This window comes from Coregonus lavaretus (assembly GCF_964263955.1).
Source record: "Coregonus lavaretus genome assembly, chromosome: 16".
NCBI lineage: Eukaryota > Metazoa > Chordata > Actinopteri > Salmoniformes > Salmonidae > Coregonus > Coregonus lavaretus.
In genome coordinates, this window is record NC_140003.1 from 36108861 (window position 1) to 36127840 (window position 18980).

General features: G+C 41.3%; 1 protein-coding gene across 1 annotated transcript; it reads left to right on the top strand.

Annotated features, from left to right (window-relative positions):
* Positions 1–8712: 8712 nt before the first annotated feature.
* On the top strand, positions 8713–14953 carry LOC311143506 (B- and T-lymphocyte attenuator-like; the record flags this gene model as incomplete). The annotated part of the gene is made up of 6 exons (XM_084179332.1): positions 8713–8885; positions 9146–9472; positions 13378–13419; positions 13529–13660; positions 13766–13803; positions 14645–14953. Exons 1-6 carry the CDS (start codon positions 8807–8809, stop codon positions 14951–14953), a joined length of 927 nt encoding a protein of 308 aa, XP_084035458.1. The 5' UTR covers positions 8713–8806.
* Between the last annotated feature and the right edge of the window lie 4027 nt (positions 14954–18980).

Sequence of the window (18980 nt, forward strand, 5' to 3'; positions counted from 1 at the left end):
CAAACTTTAGAATTCATTACTCATTCTTACAACAGAGAAATTTTTATTGAATTGCTCACCCAACAGAAATAGGAGAGAGAGCGATGTTACAATATGTGCACTTCAAATTAAAACATATTGCTAATAAAGACTTGACCACACTGCAAAGTAAATGTTAAAATAACTTCCTTGAAGATGCTGCCATCCAGGCCCAGTCTACTCATCACTATTGCTGTAACAGGAATCTCTGTACACATGCTTGTATATGTATTCTGAGGCCATATGCCTGGTCTTCTCTGAGATCAACATTAATGTCATGCACACTTTGATTACAGACTCTTTACAAATGAGATCAACTACTGCGGAACAGTTGTGAAAGAAGCAGAGCACGCTACCAGAACAATCCAAATGTATGTGTGAGTTTGTGTATGTGTGAGAAACCCAGGGAGCACTCACCTCAGTGTTCCACACATGTAGTTTCCCATGGTGAGTTAGCTGATCCGAGGAGCCGGAGTTGGAGCACTCTCAGACCGTACCAGGTGTTGAGGTCGCGGTGCCCAGGAACCGGTTGGCACGACAACTCTGCTCTGCTGCCATTAACGTTCAAGTGACATTGCCCCCCTCTCTGACAGCAAGATAGATAGAGAGAGAGAGAGAGAGAGAGAGAGAGAGAGAGAGAGAGAGAAGAGAGAGAGAGAGAGAGAGAGAGAGAGAGAGAGAGAGAGAGAGAGAGAGAGAGAGAGAGAGAGAGAGAGAGAGAGAGAGAGAGAGAGAGAGAGAGAGAAGAGAGAGAGAGAGAGAGAGAGAGAGAGAGAGAGAGAGAGAGAGAGAGAGAGAGAGAGAGAGAGAGAGAGAGGTCTGTTTGTGTTATATACAGATTTCCTGTGTTATGTTTCCAGCAGCTCTCTATCACAACTAATAGAAATAACTTACACACACACACACACACACACACACACACACACACACACACACACACACACAAATGGGTACGGTGAGTAGAAGCACAAGGTGAGAATGCAGGACTTTCTAGGTCAAGCTTTGCATGATGTCTATGCAAATATTTAAACAAGTTGGAAAAACCCAAAATAGGTTCCATTTGAGAGTAGAGAGCATGACTTACCTGCAAATGGAACTCAAATAGAATCAATATGTAGAATATTGTCATAGTCCCGTGGCTAACAGGATTTTCGTTATATAGCTATTATACAGTAGCAGTCATATATTCAAATGTTACTTGATGTGTTGTGGTTCAAAGGATATCAACGGTTCTATGCGCATGTTCACACACACACACACACACACACACACACACACACACATACACACACACACACATACATACACACACACACACACATGAACTTAACCACTTCCTGACTTAGGCAAACAGTGAATGATCAGTCATATCAAAGTAATACAGTGTATACAAGTTATACAATGCAATCTATGTAAATAGTCACTTTGCAGAAATCTATTTCACTCAGTTGCCAGTCCAATACTACTGGAGCATGAAGCTATTGAACTGACTCAACAATGTTATCATTTGAGACGGCGTCATGCATGTTACAAAAAGTATTTTTGCAACTTGTGTGCACTGTGAAAAATGCAAACTTTAACTGTCACAGTTATATAGCCCCCTCTTCTGGCAATTCAAGGAATTATGTAAATTATGTACCATATGCAAAATGCATGCACGTGTGCGTAGAAGAGGAAACAAAAGCCAACTTTCTCTCTCTGTCTCAGCCTGGTTGCGTCTCAGGTGAAAGGACAGCGGAGAAGTCAGACAGTGAACAATGAACTTCATCACAGCTCTGTTTGCAGTCATTACTCCACTGACTTTGGTCTCATGTACAGGTGAGACTGAAAGACATTCAAAGGAAAGAAGGAGATATGTAAATATAGCCATTCTGCTTGATGTGGACTGTAATGCTAACTGCTGTCATCATAGCTACACGGTTTTCTTTTGTTCTTATGTGCATGTAGCCTCATTTCATTTGGAGGTCCCACTTCACATGAAGAGCCCTAGCCTAAAGCAGTGGTGGAAAAAGTACCCAATTGTCATAGTTGAGTAACAGTAAATATACATGAATAGAAAATGACTCAAGTAAATGTTAAGTCACCCAGTAAAATACTACTTGAGTAAAAGTCTAAAAGCATTTGGTTTTAAATATACTTAAGTATCAAAAGTAAAATAATCAATAATTTCAAATCCTTATATTAAGCAAACCAGACGGCACCATTTTCATGTTTTTTTAAATTTACGGATAGCCAGGGGCACACTCCAACACTCAGACATTACAAATGAAGCATGTATGTTAAATGAGTCCGCCAGATCAGGCAGTAAGGATGACCAGGGATGTTCTCTTGCTAAGCATTCATAATGTAACAAGTACTTTTGGGTGTCAGGGAAAATGTATGGAGTAAAAAGTACATTTACTTTCTTTAGGAATGTAGTGAAGTAAAAGTAAAAATGTCAAAAATATAAATAGTAAAGTAAAGTACAGATACCCCCAAAAACGACTTAGTAGTACTTTAAAGTATTTTTACTGAAGTACTTTACACCACTGGCTTAAAGCATATGCATTTACATTGTAGTTGCATAGGAATGTACATAGCCATTACAGTGTAGGTAGTTTGGTTTTAAGCCACTTGATTTAAAGTGGGATCGATTTTGATTGTTAAATTAATTGAAATTGTCTTCATTTCAGATATCAGAAATGAATTTGTTAATTTGGGTAGTGACGTCATCCTAAAGTGCATCAATAAGACTTGGAGTGAGATAATCTACATCATCTTGAATTTAAACCTGCGTGGGAGAGAGTGTCGAATATACAGTGATTTTGAGAACCGATACCAGAACACATGTAATGACAGCAAACTCCTGCTCAATGCCTCCACTGGAGAACCCCTCCTGTTTATTCCAGAGTTTTCCATCAGGGATGAGGGAAAGTACCAATGTGAGTTTGTTTACAAAGGAGGGAGCCACAATGCACATATACATGTTTTGGCTATAGGTAAGACAACGTCTCCATCTGACCTTTTTAGATTTAGAGTATTTGTTTGTAAAGGCCTGTGCCTTTTTAGCTTTATTTTGTTTGTGCTAAAGGCCTGTGCTTTTTCTGACATATTCCTTCACAATTCCATTGTAATATTCAGTGTCCCTGATTCCTTCCTCACCCCTGTGTTTAGCTCCTCCCAGTGTGTCTTCCTGTCTGGAGTGGGAGGGCAGTAAGAGGGTGGCTGTGTGTTTGGCTAAAGGGGGGAAACCAGCTGCCTCCATCTCCTGGAGGAATACATGGAACTCTACTTCAACCACAGCCAGCGCTATAGAGACCATACATAACCAAGATGGCTCCTACTCTGTGGCGGGACGGTTGGTCCTGCCTGACAGTGGCTCTGAAGACCACACCCTTCCAGGCCAGAGGAGCACATTGAGACAAACCTGGCATTTTGTGCTGGGATAATTGTATTTAGAAACGTATAATATCATATTGTGTTATATCGTATAGCATATAATTTCATATCATATCACATTCTTTCATTCCTATGTGCAGAGAAGAAGCAGTCTGGTAATTTGGGGATGGACATCTCTCATATCCTGAAGATTGCAGGCATCTGCACCATTCCCATCCTGACCATCGCGTATGTAGTGAGAGGAGGGTACAAGGTGAATTACAGTAATACACACACATCCACACACACACCTGTGTTGTGTCATCTGCAGTACATATGTGGCTTTGTTACTTATGACTGCCTCTGTTTGCAGAAACCATCTCAGGAATCAGAAGTGGAACTAAGTGAGCAGAGAATACAGGAAGCTGATGTAGAACAACAAAGCAGTATGTGTGAGATTCTATGATGATGTGATATAATCTTGATAAAATTGTATCAGCTTTGTAACAACTATTTGACTGTCCTTTAAATAATATCTCTTGAGGCAGAAAATTCAATACAACATTTATTTCAACTGTAGCTGTTGAATAAAACTCTGTTACTTAAGTAAATAAATACACTTCTCAAGAACAGAACAGTGCTTCACTCATTTATTTACCAGTAGATGGCGATATTGTAACTCACTATAAGGGGCTGGAGGAAAACAGTTGCCACTGATGAGCTCTGATAGTGACAAAATGGAAAGCATTAGTCATCAGGTGGATGTTTCTTACCACTGGGGTGGGGTAGGTGCTAAACTAAAGCTAGCAGCATGGTCAGTCTGGCATCTGCATTGGCCGTACAGCATTTACTGCGATGCGGCCAATGCAGAAGTCAGGACATTCGTACTTCTTGCACTTTGTGGAGCAGAGCAGAGCTGTTGTGAAGGAAGTTCTCAAGGAAGGGTGTTCGTGTTTATACAGGACGTACCACCCCCACCTACCGTCAACCAATCATGTTAATGCGGAGCTATACAGAGCTATATGGAGCCCTCCACATTGTTGCAAAATTTGGGAGGCACACGGCATTGCTGTATGGAGCTTGATTTGGCCTCCACATACCTCTGGAGGCTCCACGATTGCATCACACCCTCCGTACGGAACCTCCTGACCACATTGTATAAATTGGCTTTTAATGTGACCCTGTCACCATTTTTAGACACGGGTGGGTAAAAAGATGAGTACTGGTAGCTAATTTAACCGTTCACTGCAGTGGACTAAATCAGGGTCACACAGATTGTTTCTTGGTAGTTTTAAACAAATCTACTTTTAAACAAAAGTATACAGTACCAGTCAAAAGTTTGGACACACCTACTCATTCCAGAGTTTTTCTTTATTTGTACTATTTTTTACATTGTAGAATAAAACTATGAAATAACACATATGGAATCACGTAGTAACCAAAAAAAGTGTTAAACGAAACATATATTTTATATTTGAGATTCTTCAAATAGCCACCCTTTGCCTTGATGACAGCTTTGCACACTGTTGGCATTCTCTCAACCAGCTTCACCTGGAATTATTTTCCAACAGTCATGAAGGAGTTCCCACATATGCTGAGCATTTGTTGGCTGCTTTTCCTTCACTCTGCCGTCCAACTCATCCCAAACCATCTCAATTGGGTTGAGGTCGGGGGATAGTGGAGGCCAGGTCATCTGATGCAGCACTCCATCACTCTCCTTCTTGGTAAAATAGCCCTTACACAGCCTGGTGGTGTGTTGGGTCATTGTCCTGTTGAAAAACAAATGAGAGTCCCACTAAGCCCAAACCAGATGGGATGGAGTGTCGCTGCAGAATGCTGTGGTAGCCACGCTGGTTAAGTGTGCCTTGAATTCTAAATAAATCACAGACAGTGTCACCAGCAAAGCACCCCCACACCATAAAACCTCCTCCTTCATGTTTTACGGTGGGAACCACACATGCGGAGATCATCCGTTCACCGACACCCATGGGCGGTGTGTTCAATAGGGCGATATGGGCGACGCACTGCCAAACGGGAAAAGGAAGGGATTTTTTTTCTAATCAATTATATCATGGCAACAGTAGTTCAGTGTTCACGTCTGATCTGCCAGCCACTAAATGTCCAATCAGGCTAAAGTCGTGCTTCAAATGTCCCCGCCCGTTTTGGGGCGATTTCAGTCAGGTTGAAAATCGCCCAGAAGTCTCTCATAGCCTCTAATGTAAAATATTTTTTTTTCAAATTTCTGAGCTTTCAATACATTCTCTATGGGTGTCTGAGGGCTTGCACTTACGCGCTTTCGTCATACGTAACGTAACGTAACCATGAACGGCAGACAGCAACGCTTGGACAGCGACTGGTGTAACCGACATGCACCATCTTTCAGAAAAGATTAAGAAAAATGAGCTTTCAAAGACCCACATTGATAGCTGTTTGAGATTGTCTGCTTTGGTGAGAGTGAATATTGCCACTCAACTGGATGAGGGATACAGGCTAGCTGTCCGCCGCCACAACGATGAGGTTAGCAACAGCAGAGTCGTGAACACTGTCTACGAGAATCGAGACGACCTCATAGAATGTTTTGAAGCCATCCGGACGGGTTCATTGGGTTCATTTGACCAGCCCACCGTACCAGAAGCTACAGAATAAGGACATCGATGCTGTCTTTATCAAACGTGCCCTCGACAGCTTCGCAAGCAGTGTGCAGGCCATAAGGTAAGATAAAGATTAAACAATATCATTCGATCTTTCTCAAAGCAGAGCTTTATTTGAAAATGTATGCATGAAAGGAGACTGCATTTGTGTTTGAAATTACATTATTGTCATTATATATGGCCAGTGGTGTAATCTATCTTATTTTATATACTATGTGTACTGTACAGTGGTGCTCATAAGTGTATGAACACATTCTAAAGCTGACTAAAAAGAGGAATAAAAAAATAAAAAAATCTTCTTTTGGAAATTGATCTTAATGACTTAATTAAAAAAGTTGGAAAATCCAACCTTTAAGGACACCAATTTTCTTTTCTTTTTTATTCCTCTTTTTAGTCAACTTTAGCATGGGATCATAAGCTTATGAGCACCACTGTATACTGTGCTGAACATCCAGGCTATGTGAGACACAAAGGCTAACTTAAACACTAAAGACTTTATGCATCCCTGCCCATTTTAAGTGGAACTGAAGTATTTGTACTATACATGGATACATTGCATATACCTGTGCATCACATAGACAACAATACTGTACAAAGCCAACAAACACATTGGTCTGTTTGCCTTCAGGGACTCCTCTCAACAGCAGCTGCAAGAAGCAACAGGAGCCAAAAGACCCAGAACAGCTTTGAGAGAAGAGGAGAAGCAGAGGCTGTCTGAAGAGATCTGCAACACCATCCTGGATCACACCAAAGAAAGGTTCTCTTTCTCTGGCCACCTTGTGAGTGCTACCTTACTGCAAGCAGACATGTTTGAAAGGTACTGCCATTCAAAAAAATAAAAAATCTGTTCATGTTCATTTTTACAAATCTATACAATTGGCCAGAATATGGTTGTTCATATTTACAAATCTATACAATTGGCCAGAATATGGTTGTTCGTTTTTACAAAGCCATACATATTGTTTATGCAGTGTTGAGGAATGTGAAAGAACACCCTTGATTATTTTTACTGTGATAACTTATTTTGCTTTTGTAAGCCAACACTTTTGAGATCAGTCAATAAATGCTTCTGGTATTGACTTATATGCTGCCCCTGTCTTCATGTTGTTGCTGGACATATCTTTTTAAAAATGTGTGTAGGTCACCTAAATCATCAGAAAAATTGCCCCTCCTGAGAATTTTTTCAGGAGCCGCCACTGCACACCGCGTCTAACAAAGACACAGCGGTTTGAACCAGAAATCTTAAATTTGGACTCCAGACCAAAGGACACATTTCCACAGGTCTAATGTCCATTGCTTGTGTTTCTTGGCCCAAGCAGGTCTCTTCTTATTATTGGTGTCCTTTAGTAGTGGTTTCTTTGCAGCAATTCGACCATGAAGGCCTCATTCACACAGTCCCTTCTGAACAGTTGATGCTGAGATGTGTCTGTTACTTGAATTCTGTGAAGCATTTATTTGGGCTGCAATTTCTGAGGCTGGTAACTCTAATGAACTTATCCTCTGCAGCAGAGATAACTCTGGGTCTTCCATTCCTGTGGCGGTCCTCATGAGAGCCAGTTTCATCATAGCGTTTGATGGTTTTTGCGACTGCACTTGAAGAAACTTTCAAAGTTCTTGAAATGTTACGTTTTGACTGACCTTCATCTCTTAAAGTAATGATGGACTGTTGTTTCTCTTTGCTTATTTGAGCTGTTCTTGCCATAATATGGACTTGATCTTTTACCAAATAGGGCTATCTTCTGTATACCCCCCCTACCTTGTCACAACACAACACAATTATATTATTATTATTATTATTACAACACAACTGATTGGCTCGAACGCATTAAGAAGGAAATAAATTCTACAAATTAACTTTTAAGAAGCCACACCTGTTATTTGAAATGCATTCCAGGTGACTACATCATGAAGCTGGTTGAGAGAATGCCAAGAGTGTGCAAAGTTGTCATAAAGTCAAAGGGGGCTATTTTGAAGAATCTCAAATACAAAATATATTTTGATTTGTTTAACACTTATGGTTACTACATGATTCCATATGTGTTATTTCATTGTTTTGATGTCTTCACTATTGTTCTACAATGTAGAAAATAGTAAAAATAAAGAAAAACCCTGGAATGAGTAGGTGTGTCCAAACTTTTGACTGGTAGTGTACATCTCACTCACATGGTTATGGGCTTAAAAAAAAAAGACAGCTGTACCATGTCAGATAAAGAGTTGTAATGTATTCCATTTTGAGTTTGCATCCCACTATTACACTTTATATACATTGCATAAATCTGCTTTTAATGTGACCCTGTCCCCATTTTTAGACACGGAAGGGTGAAAAGATGAGTACCGGTAGCTAATTTAACCTTTCACTGCAGTGGACTAAATCAGGGTCACACAGATTGTTTCTTGGTAGTCTTGACTGCAGGAAAGGGCTACTAAATTAATTGAATGAGCAACATTTATGCAAAGTCCTCCAACGGTAACCCTTAAGAGACATGGAATAAAAAGACAGACACATGAGTGTAGCCCAATGATACGAAACACAACTCAAAATGAGTAGCAACAGACAAGATAGCTATGGCAGCTATGCTTATATAGTAGGGCAGGAAGTGAAAACCACTAAGATACAAAGGAGAGAGAGAGAGAAGGAGAGAGAGTGAGAGAAAGAGCGAGATCGACAGTACATAATATCAGTGTCACTTCATGTGCGTATACACAGAGGGTTTGCTCTAACTGAGTGACTCAGGCATGACCTGTTTTGAGAGCTCATAAGACATTGCATCTTTGCTCTGATGGACCGACCGCGTTCTGACCACATCCTGCTGGTCCTATGCCTCCTCTTTCTGCTCTGTGTCCATGGCAACGCTCAAGGTAAGATGCCAATTTATGTCATACCTTGCCACAAATACTTTTGTGGTATATTATGAACAACAAAAAACACAGTTCAAGAGGGGTGATGGACAGTATCAAATAGTAATAACTTCTCAACTGCTATTTGAATGAAGTGTGAGTGGTCATCATGTTTTAATTGATGTTCTGTGATCAATGTGATCCAGTGTGATCTATGAGCAGGAAGATCAAATATGAACTATCAGTCATTTATTTCAGTTGATTCCATTATCTTTTTTCAGACCAAGGCCCTAAATGTGAGGTGCGAGTCAAAAGAAACACCATTTGGAATGCTGTCCCTCAGAAAGCCCTAACAATCAACTGCCCTGTGAGACACTGTGGAAAAGAGCTACACGCCACCTGGTGTAAATTTGTGGACCCAATCCACTGCGAACAGATACATGAGACAGAGCAAGTCACATTTGGATGGAGGCAAAATGGAGATTCAGAACATCTTTTGATTTTGGATTTTAAAAAGATATCTACGAATGACGATGGTTTGTACAGATGTGGAGTTGCTGAAAATGGGTCAACATCTGTTAGCCATGCTATCAACGTCTCTGTCTCAGGTAACCAACCAAAGCTTATTTAATCTTTCAATCTAATGTCCTAGAATGGATCAGATAGATACTAAGTTGTTCTGGAAGCCATTGTTGTCTGACAAACATCCGGGGGCGGACTGGGAAAAAAATGAAGCCCTGCCATTTTAGCCACACATCACCGCTCGTGCACCATCACACGCTATTACATATAGAGCCAACGTATTAAGGAACTGGCAGTACATCTGTGTCTCTCTGTTTTCTTCCTAACTCCACTGCACTCACCTCTGAACTGTCTCTGCTAAGCCTAGCATCCTTTCCCACAGCACTGGTACCAGAACACCGATGGACCACACTGCCTGTGCTGGGCCCAGCAACATCCTAGTTGTGAATGAATAAACACATTTATTAGATAAAGAAGAAAGATTACTGAATAAATGCCTAATAGATGACCATTGGCTCATAATACTCCCCATATAGTTAGTTACCTTACATATATAATATAGAGCCAAAATGGTAAAACTGGCAGTACATCTGTGTCGGTGTGTGTCTCTCTCTCTTCCTACCTCCACTGCAGCAGCAGCTGAGCTGTCTGTTAGCTGTCTATGCTGCTACGCCTAGCATCACTGGGACCAGAAGACCAGGGGACCACACTTCCTGTGCTGGGGCCAGCTACCCCCTAGCGTAACACTTTATTTTAATGGTCCATAATAAACCTTTTATAAGGGATTTATAAGGCATTTACAAAGCGTTTGCTCACCATTTATGAATCATTACTCTCACATTTGTAAATGTTAGTTATTCACGCATGTATATATTAAACATCCTGTGTTGTGTGCTTATTATTTTAGCAGGTACTGCAGGAATGTCTACCCATGGCATGCCCATCTTTTTGTGACAAATTACGCTGGTCATGCAAAACATTTATAATAGCACTCACTTTAGATTAGGGACTGCAAAAATATTTTGCTAATGATTAGTACATTGTTTATTAATGTGGGCGTAATGATTATATAATGGTGAACACATCATTTATAAATGCTTTATTACAGTCCCTTAAAATAAAGTGTTACCCATCCGGTATCCTAGTTGTGAATGAATAAACACATACATACAGACTTTCTCCACATTTTGTTACGTTACAGCCTTATTCTAAAATTGATTAAATAAATACAAATCCTCAGCAATCTACACACTACCCCATAATGACAAAGCGAAAACAGGTTTTTAGAAATGTTTGCAAATGTATTACAAATACAAAACAGAAATATCTTATTTAAATAAGCATTCAGACCCTTTGCTATGAGACTTGAAATTGAGCTGAGGTGCATCCTGTTTCCATTGATCATCCTTGAGATGTTTCTACAACTTTATTGGAGTCCACCAGTGATAAATTCAATTGATTGGACATGATTTGAAAAGGCACACACCTGTCTATATAAGGTCCCACAGATGACAGTGCATGTCAGAGCAAAAACCAGGCAATGAGGTCGAAGGAATTGTCCGTAGAGCTCCGAGACAGGATTGTTTTGAGGCACAGATCTGGGGAAGCGTACCAAAACATTTCCGCAGCATTGAAGGTCCCCAAGAACACAGTGGCCTCCATCATTCTTAAATGGAAGAAGTTTGGAACCACCAAGACTCTTCCTAGAGCTGGCTGCCCGGCCAAACTGAGCAATCGGGGGAGAAGGGCCTTGGCCAGGTAGGGGACCAAGAACCTGATGGTCATTCATATGGTGAAGCATGGTGGTGGCAGCATCATGCTGTGGGGATGTTTTTCAGCGGCAGGGAATGGGATACTAGTCAGGTTTGAGGCAAAGATGAACAGAGCAAAGTACAGAGAGATCCTTGATGAAAACCTGCTCCAGAGCGCTCAGGACCTCAGACTGGGGCGAAGGTTCACCTTCCAACAGGACAACGACCCTAAGCACACAGCCAAGAAAACGCAGGAGTGGCTTCGGGACAAGTCTGAATGTCCTTGAGTGGCCCAGCCAGAGCCCGGACTTGAACTTGATCGAACATCTCTGGAGAGACCTGAAAATAGCTGTGCAGATACGCTCCCCATTCAACCAGATAAATCTTGAGAGGATCTGCAGAGAAGAATGGGAGAAGCTCCCCAAATACAGGTGTGCCAAGCTCGTAGCATCATACCCAAGAAAACTCAAGGCTGTAATCGCTGCCAACGGTGCTTCAACAAAGTACTGATTAAACGGTGTGAATACTTATGTAAATGTGAAATTTCAGAATTGCAAAATATCTAAAAACCTGTTTTTGCTTTGTCATTATGGGGTATTATGTGTAGATTGATGAGGGGAAAAAAAACAATTTAATCAATTTTAGAATAAGGCTGTAACGTATCAAAATGTCGAAAAAGTCAAGGGGTCTGAATACCTTCCGAAGGCACTAAGAAGAAAATCACTGAATAAATGCCTTATAGGTGACCATTGACTTACATAATACCTTATAACAGCCCAACTACATATTTCAAATTAGTGCCATTCTTGTGTTCTACCCTGCCCACTTATCTAGTGTTTAATTGAATAGAAGAAAACAGAGAGAGAGAGAGACTCTTGTTTTGGCTGTATAATACAGCCAATGGTTACATTAAGGAACTGTCAGTCTCGCTCTCTCCCTCTCTCTCTGTTTTCTTCTATTGAATTCAATATAAAACCTTTTGTGTTTGTCATAGAACAATGCCGGGACTAGTTTACAGTATGTGGATGGTGCTTCTTTTGATAGTATGCATATCTTTGTGCCAAGAAGTGATGGCCTTTCAGCTAATGAAATAGGCGGGACTTTCCAGCCTTCACTGGCGTTGGCAATGTAATGTAATCTGACACCAGAGGCACTTGTTACTACAGCTCATAAACTAGCGAAAGGGGGATACCTATTCAGTTGTACAGCTGAATGTATTTAACTGAAATGTGTCTTCCGCATTTGGCCCAACTCTCCTACCCGACCCACTCGCTGGCTGAAGAGACAGATTCAGAAGCGAATAAACATTGATAAAACAATTAAAATACACAGACAGTCCCTGAATTGACCTTTATCAGAGGATTATTTATCAATTATTATGCATGAATTCAGTGTTTCATTGTAATACATGATGACTTGTATTTAATAAAAAGTACTAGCACTGTATTTAATGTCTTATAGATGTCTATTGGCGTATGTGTTATACAAGCCAATCTAATGACTTTTTAGGCTATTGCAAGTTAATACCTGTCATATCTGTTACCCTGAATCCCCCTTCCCTAATTAGGTCTAAAAGTTAATTAGCCTACTCTTTCATTCCATATATTAAGTGGCAGCAGTAGGCAAAATCTGTGTTGCTGTGTTTCTGTCTCTCTTTCCCCCTACCTCGACTGCACTGTCTTCTGCAGCAGCAGTTTATCTGTTGATGCTAAGCCTAGCATCATTTATTAGCACAGACACAGACACAGCACTCGGACCAGCAGAACCAGAACTTTTTGATAATAAGTCGGTTAATTTCACACATTTAGCAGTGTCGGCCTCAAGAGCCTTTATTTGATCACTAACTTTTTCGGCACCATCTTTCTATGTTTTACGATCCATGATCTGGGCTGACTGATGATAGAGAGTCAGAGCAGGTGTCTTTGCTGATGTGCGTTTGACTTTCAATGTGAATTTTTGTGCGACCTCAGCTCAGCCCACTGATCAGGCAAATGCTCAAATAAATTATTATGTAACAGAGAAAATGTGCAAAAATCATTAAAAAAAAAAAAAGATTTTTGCATCATTTCTCTGAGAAATGGTGCAAAAATCTTCAAAAAATAATCTTAGCAGGCCCATCGCCCCCAAATAAACATTTGTCGATTTCGACCAGACCACCCAACAAAAAGATGGTCTGGCCCATTTGGCATTTGCCAGAATTGCCAGATGGCTAATCCGCCTATGCAAACTTCTTTCTATAGATAGCAACCTGGAGATTACAAGCACAGCAGACCACAACACAAGTAAGACAATGTGTTATGGAATTTACAGACATTCAGTCACATCACATTAACTAGTAGGCCTATGTGATAACTGTGTCTGGTGTTAAGACCTCTGTTTCTACTCTAACAGATGACTCACCAAATGTAAATCCTGATTGGAATGATCTGAGCTGGCTGCCATATTTTTACATCTGTGTGGGAATAGTACTCCTGGTGGTCATTGTGACAGCAATTTCCTTCTTCTGTCTGCATGCACGTAAAGGTGAGTTATGCTATTGATTCAATACTGAAAAATGTATGTTTTTTACAAGGTTGAAATACAGAACAAATTCAAATTTTACATTTCTACACTGGATATCTTTTTCAGGACCAACCAGGTCAACCGAAAATAGAACAAAGAAGCAGGTAAAGCAACAAAATAATTGTATTTCTTATAGCATTTCATAATTAACCAACAGGTCATCTGTTAACATGACTATACTGGTCCTCAGTACACCTGCTTGCATGCGAAGGCTAAACATAATAAATGGTAGCATTGCTGTGCTGCCATGTCTAAATGCCTTTGATGGGGGTGGGTGCGAATCCCATCTTGAGGGGCCGCAGTGGCTTGCGGGTCTGCGTACCCACATCCATACACTAGTCTTTTGGGAACCCTAAGTGCAATTCTACACATCTTACCATGGGGCGTAGAGAAAATTTAGCAGTTTTAAAGCAAGTTTGCTGCAATTCTACACATTTTACCATGTGGCGGAGAGAAGATTTAGCAATTTTATAACACATTTCATGCAATTCTACTCATTTTGCCATGGAGCAGAGAGAAAATGTAGCAGTTTTACAGCTAATTTCCTGCAATTCTACACATTTTGTTTTGCAGTTTTTATTATGATATCGGTAAGTCAACCATGATTACTAGAAGTTTAGATAGCAGGCTAGACTAACTTACCAATCAAAAATGTTTTAGCTGACGTGCTAATTGAGTGACTATCAGTGACTGACATAATAAGAGAAAAACTGCTGATGCACAACCACATTTCGAAACTGCATCTTGTGTATTCTACTATTCTAACTCTCAACAGTAAGTTGAGACCCCAACTAATTTTTTTTCTCCAAAAAAATTAAATAATAATAATAATAATATTTTGGGAAGGGGAGAGGATTAATCCACGGGTCTACAAAGGGGGGGCCGCCGCGGGCCGGCAGTTGACCATCCCTGGTCTAAATGTCTCTTCCTGTGTTTATGACACAGGAGATATCCACACTGGCAGCACCATGTCCAGACCTCTCCTTCAGCCCTGAGGGAACCTTTCCATCATCACCATCCACCCCAAACCCTGCCCAGCCCACCAATCTCTACGACAACGGTCTCTACTGCAACAGCATCAATGGGAAAAATGGAGCTCTGCCATCCTCTAACATCAGAGCAGGAGGTCAAGTGTCAAGCCACCTTGTGTATGCTTCCCTGAACCACCAGACCACCAGGTTGTCCCTGAGATCCCCCCATAGCCCGACCCCTCAGGATGCGTTCTCTGTGTACGCAGCCATCCGGGTCTACTAAGCTCTGAGAGAGACCTCAGCCAGTCCATAGCAGTACAGTGCTGCTATACTGTCCTTCTGTGCTAGTTGTGTTCTTTGATGGTGGTTTTTACAGAGGAAGAGGATAGCTGAAAATGTTTGTTGATGAAAATATGACTCATAGGGGGATCTGTTTTCATATTATAATTTTTTTGGCCACTTTATATAACTCTCACTCATTCAATGAAACACTCTTCCTGGTTTAATTGCAATGGTGAGCAGTGTGTTAACCGCAGTGCAGCAGTGTTTCAGAGAAGAAGATGTGAGATGTAAAGATGGGGTGTAACTGAGAAGTGTTAGAGCTAGAGAGTATGTGCTTCTCAGTGAACCTCCTTCACATCACACCTCAGAGTTTGAGGAGCAAAGGTGACCATAACTCTCTCTTCAAGTTATCTCACACATAATGATGGTAAACCATCATTTGTTAATTACTATCAAGAAATACAAAATGTATACAAAAGTATGTTGACACCCCTTCAAATTAGTGGATTCGGCTATTTCAGCCACACCCGTTGGTGACAGGTGTATATAATCGAGCACACAGCCATGCAATCTCCAGAGACAAACATTGGCAGTAGAATGGCCTTACTGAAGAGTTCAGTGACTTTCAACGTGGCATCGTCATAGGATGCAACCTTTCCAACAAGTCAGTTCGTCAAACATCTGCCCTGTAAGAGCTGCCCCGGTCAACTGTAAGTGCTGTTATTGTGAAGTGGAAACGTCTAGGAGCAACAACGGCTCAGCCGCGAAGTGGTGGGCCACACAACCTCACAGAACGGGACCGGCGAGTGCTGAAGTGTGTAGTGCGTAAAAATCGTCTGTCCTCAGTTGCAACACTCACTACCAAGTTCTAAACTGCCTCTGGAAGCAACGTCAGCACAATAACTGTTCGTCGGGAGCTTCATGAAATGGGTTTACAATGCCGAGCAGCCGCACACAAGCCTAAGATCACCCTGCGCAATGCCAAACGTTGGCTGGAGTGGTGTAAAGCTCGCCACCATTGGACTCTGGAGCAGTGGAAACGCGCTCTCTGGAGTGATGAATCACGCTTCAACATCTGGCAGTCCGACGGACAAATCTGGTTTTGCCGGATGCCAGGAGAACGCTACCTGCCCCAATGCATAGTGCCAACTGTAGAGTTTGGTGGAGGACAAATAATGGTCTGGGGCTGTTTTTAATGGTTTGGGCCAGCAAAGTCCCCGCAGCAATGTTCCAACATCGAGTGGAAAGCCTTTCCAGAAGAGTGGAGGCTGTTATAGCAGCAAATGGGGGACCAACTACATATTAATGCCCATGATTTCAGAATGAAATGTTCGACGAGCAGGTGTCCACATACTTTCGGTCATGTAATGTACTCTACCGTTCAAAAGTTTGGAGTTACTTAGAAATGTACTTGTTTTCCATGAAAACATACATTAAATGAGTTTGAATAGGAAATATAGCAAAATTAATAGAAAATGTAGTAATTGACAAGGTTAGCAATAATACATTTTATTGTAATAATAATTGTGTCCTTCAAACTTTGCTTTCGTCAAATAATCCTCTATTTGCAACAAACAGCCTTGCGGACCTTTGGCATTCTAGTTGTCAATTTGTTGAGGTAATCTGAAGAGATTTCACCCCATGCTTCCTGAAGCACCTCCCACAAGTTGGATTGACTTGATGGGCACTTCTTACGTACCATACGGTCAAGCTGCTCCCACAACAGCTCAATAGGGTTGAGATCCGGTGACTGTGCTGGCCACTCCATTATAGACCGAATACCAGCTGACTGCTTCTTCCCTAAATAGTTCTTGCATAGTTTGGAGTTGTGCTGTTGTAGGAGGAAATTGGCTCCAATCAAGTGCCGTCCACAGAGTATGGCATGGATTTGCAAAATGGAGTGATAGCCTTCCTTCTTCAAGATCCCTTTTACCCTGTACAAATCTCCCACTTCACCACCACCAAAGCACCCCCAGACCATCACATTGCCTCCACCATGCTTGACAGATGGCATCAAGCACCCCTCCAGAATCTTTTAATTTGGTCTGCATCTCACAAATGTTCTTCTTTGTGATCCGAACACCTCAAACTTCAATTTGTCTGTCCATAACACCTTTTTTCCAATCTTCCTCTCTCCAGTGTCTGTGTTCTTTTGCCCATCTTAATCCTTTCTTTTTATTGGCCAGTCTGAGATATGGCTTTTTCTTTGCAACTCTGCCTAGAAGGTCAGCATCCCAGAGTCGCCTCTTCACTGTTGACGTTGAGACTGGTGTTTTGCAGGTACTATTTAATGAAGCTGCCAGTTGAGGACCTGTGAGGTGTCTGTTTCTCAAACTAGACACTCTAATGTATTTGTCCTCTTGCTCAGTTGTGCACCGGGGCCTCCCACTCCTCTTTTTATTCTGGTTAGAGCCAGTTTGCGCGTTTCTGTGAAGGGAGTAGTACACAGCGTTGTACGAGATCATCAGTTTTTTGCAATTTCTCTCATGAAATAGCCTTCATTTCTCAGTACAAGGATAGACTGACAAGTTTCAGAAGAAAGTTATTTGTTTCTGGCCATTTTGAGCCTGTAATCGAACCCACAATTGCTGATGCTCCAGATACTCAATTAGTCTCAAGAAGGCCAGTTTTATTGCTTCTTTAATAAGCACAACAGTTTTCAGCTGTGCTAACATAATTGCAAAAGGGTTTTCTAATGATCAATTAGCCTTTTAAAATGATCAACTTGGATTAGCAAACACAACGTGCCATTGGAACACAGGACTGATGGTTGCTGATAATGGGCCACTGTACGCCTATGTAGATATTCCATTAAAAATCAGCAGTTTCCAGCTACAATAGCCATTTACAACATTAACAATGTCTACACTGTATTTCTGATCAATTTGATGTTATTTTAAAGGAGAAAAAACATTACTTTTCTTTCGAAACAAGGACATTTCTAAGTCACCCCAAACTTTTGAACGGTAGTGTATATTTTAATGATAAAACCACTGAGTCATTTTGGTGAATATAAGTGAGGAATTAGGGATATAAAAGAGGGACATTACTTATACCTAACATTTTATGACCCTGTGTGTGTTTAGGTGAGTGTGTGTGTGTGTGTGTGTGTGTGTGTGTGTGTGTGTGTGTGTGTGTGTGTGTGTGTGTGTGTGTGTGTGTGTGTGTGTGTGTGTGTGTGTGTGTGTGTGCGTGTGACTCACTCAGTAAGTGAGTGTGTATGTGTGGGTGTACAGTGAGGGAAAAAAGTATTTGATCCCCTGCTGATTTTGTACGTTTGTCCACTGACAAAGACATGATCAGTCTATAGTTTTAATGGTAGGTTTATTTGAACAGTGAGAGACAGAATAACAACCAAAAAATCCAGACAAACGCATGTCAAAAATGTTATAAATTGATTTGCATTTTAATGAGGGAAATAAGTATTTGACCCCTCTGCAAAAAATGACTTAGTACTTGGTGGCAAAACCCTTGTTGGCAATCACAGAGGTCAGACGTTTCTTGTAGTTGGCCACCAGGTTTGCACACATCTCAGGAGGGATTTTGTCCCACTCCTCTTTTCAGATCTTCTCCAAGTCATTGAGGTTTCGAGCCTGACGTTTGGCAACTCAAACCTTCAGCTCCCTCCACAGATTTTCTATGGGATTAAGGTCTGGAGACTGGCTAGGCCACTCCAGAACCTTAATGTGCTGCTTCTTGAGCCACTCTTTTGTTGCCTTGGCCGTGTGTTTTGGGTCATTGTCATGCTGGAATACCCATCCACGACCCATTTTCAATGCCCTGGCTGAGGGAAGGAGGTTCTCACCCAAGATTTGATGGTACATGGCCCTGTCCATCGTCCCTTTGATGCAGTGAAGTTGTCCTGTCCCCTTAGCAGAAAAACACCCCCAAAGCATAATGTTTCCACCTCCATGTTTGACGGTGGGGATGGTGTTCTTGGGGTCATAGGCAGCATTCCTCCTCCTCCAAACTCGGCGAGTTGAGTTGATGCCAAAGAGCTCGATTTTGGTCTCATCTGACCACAACAC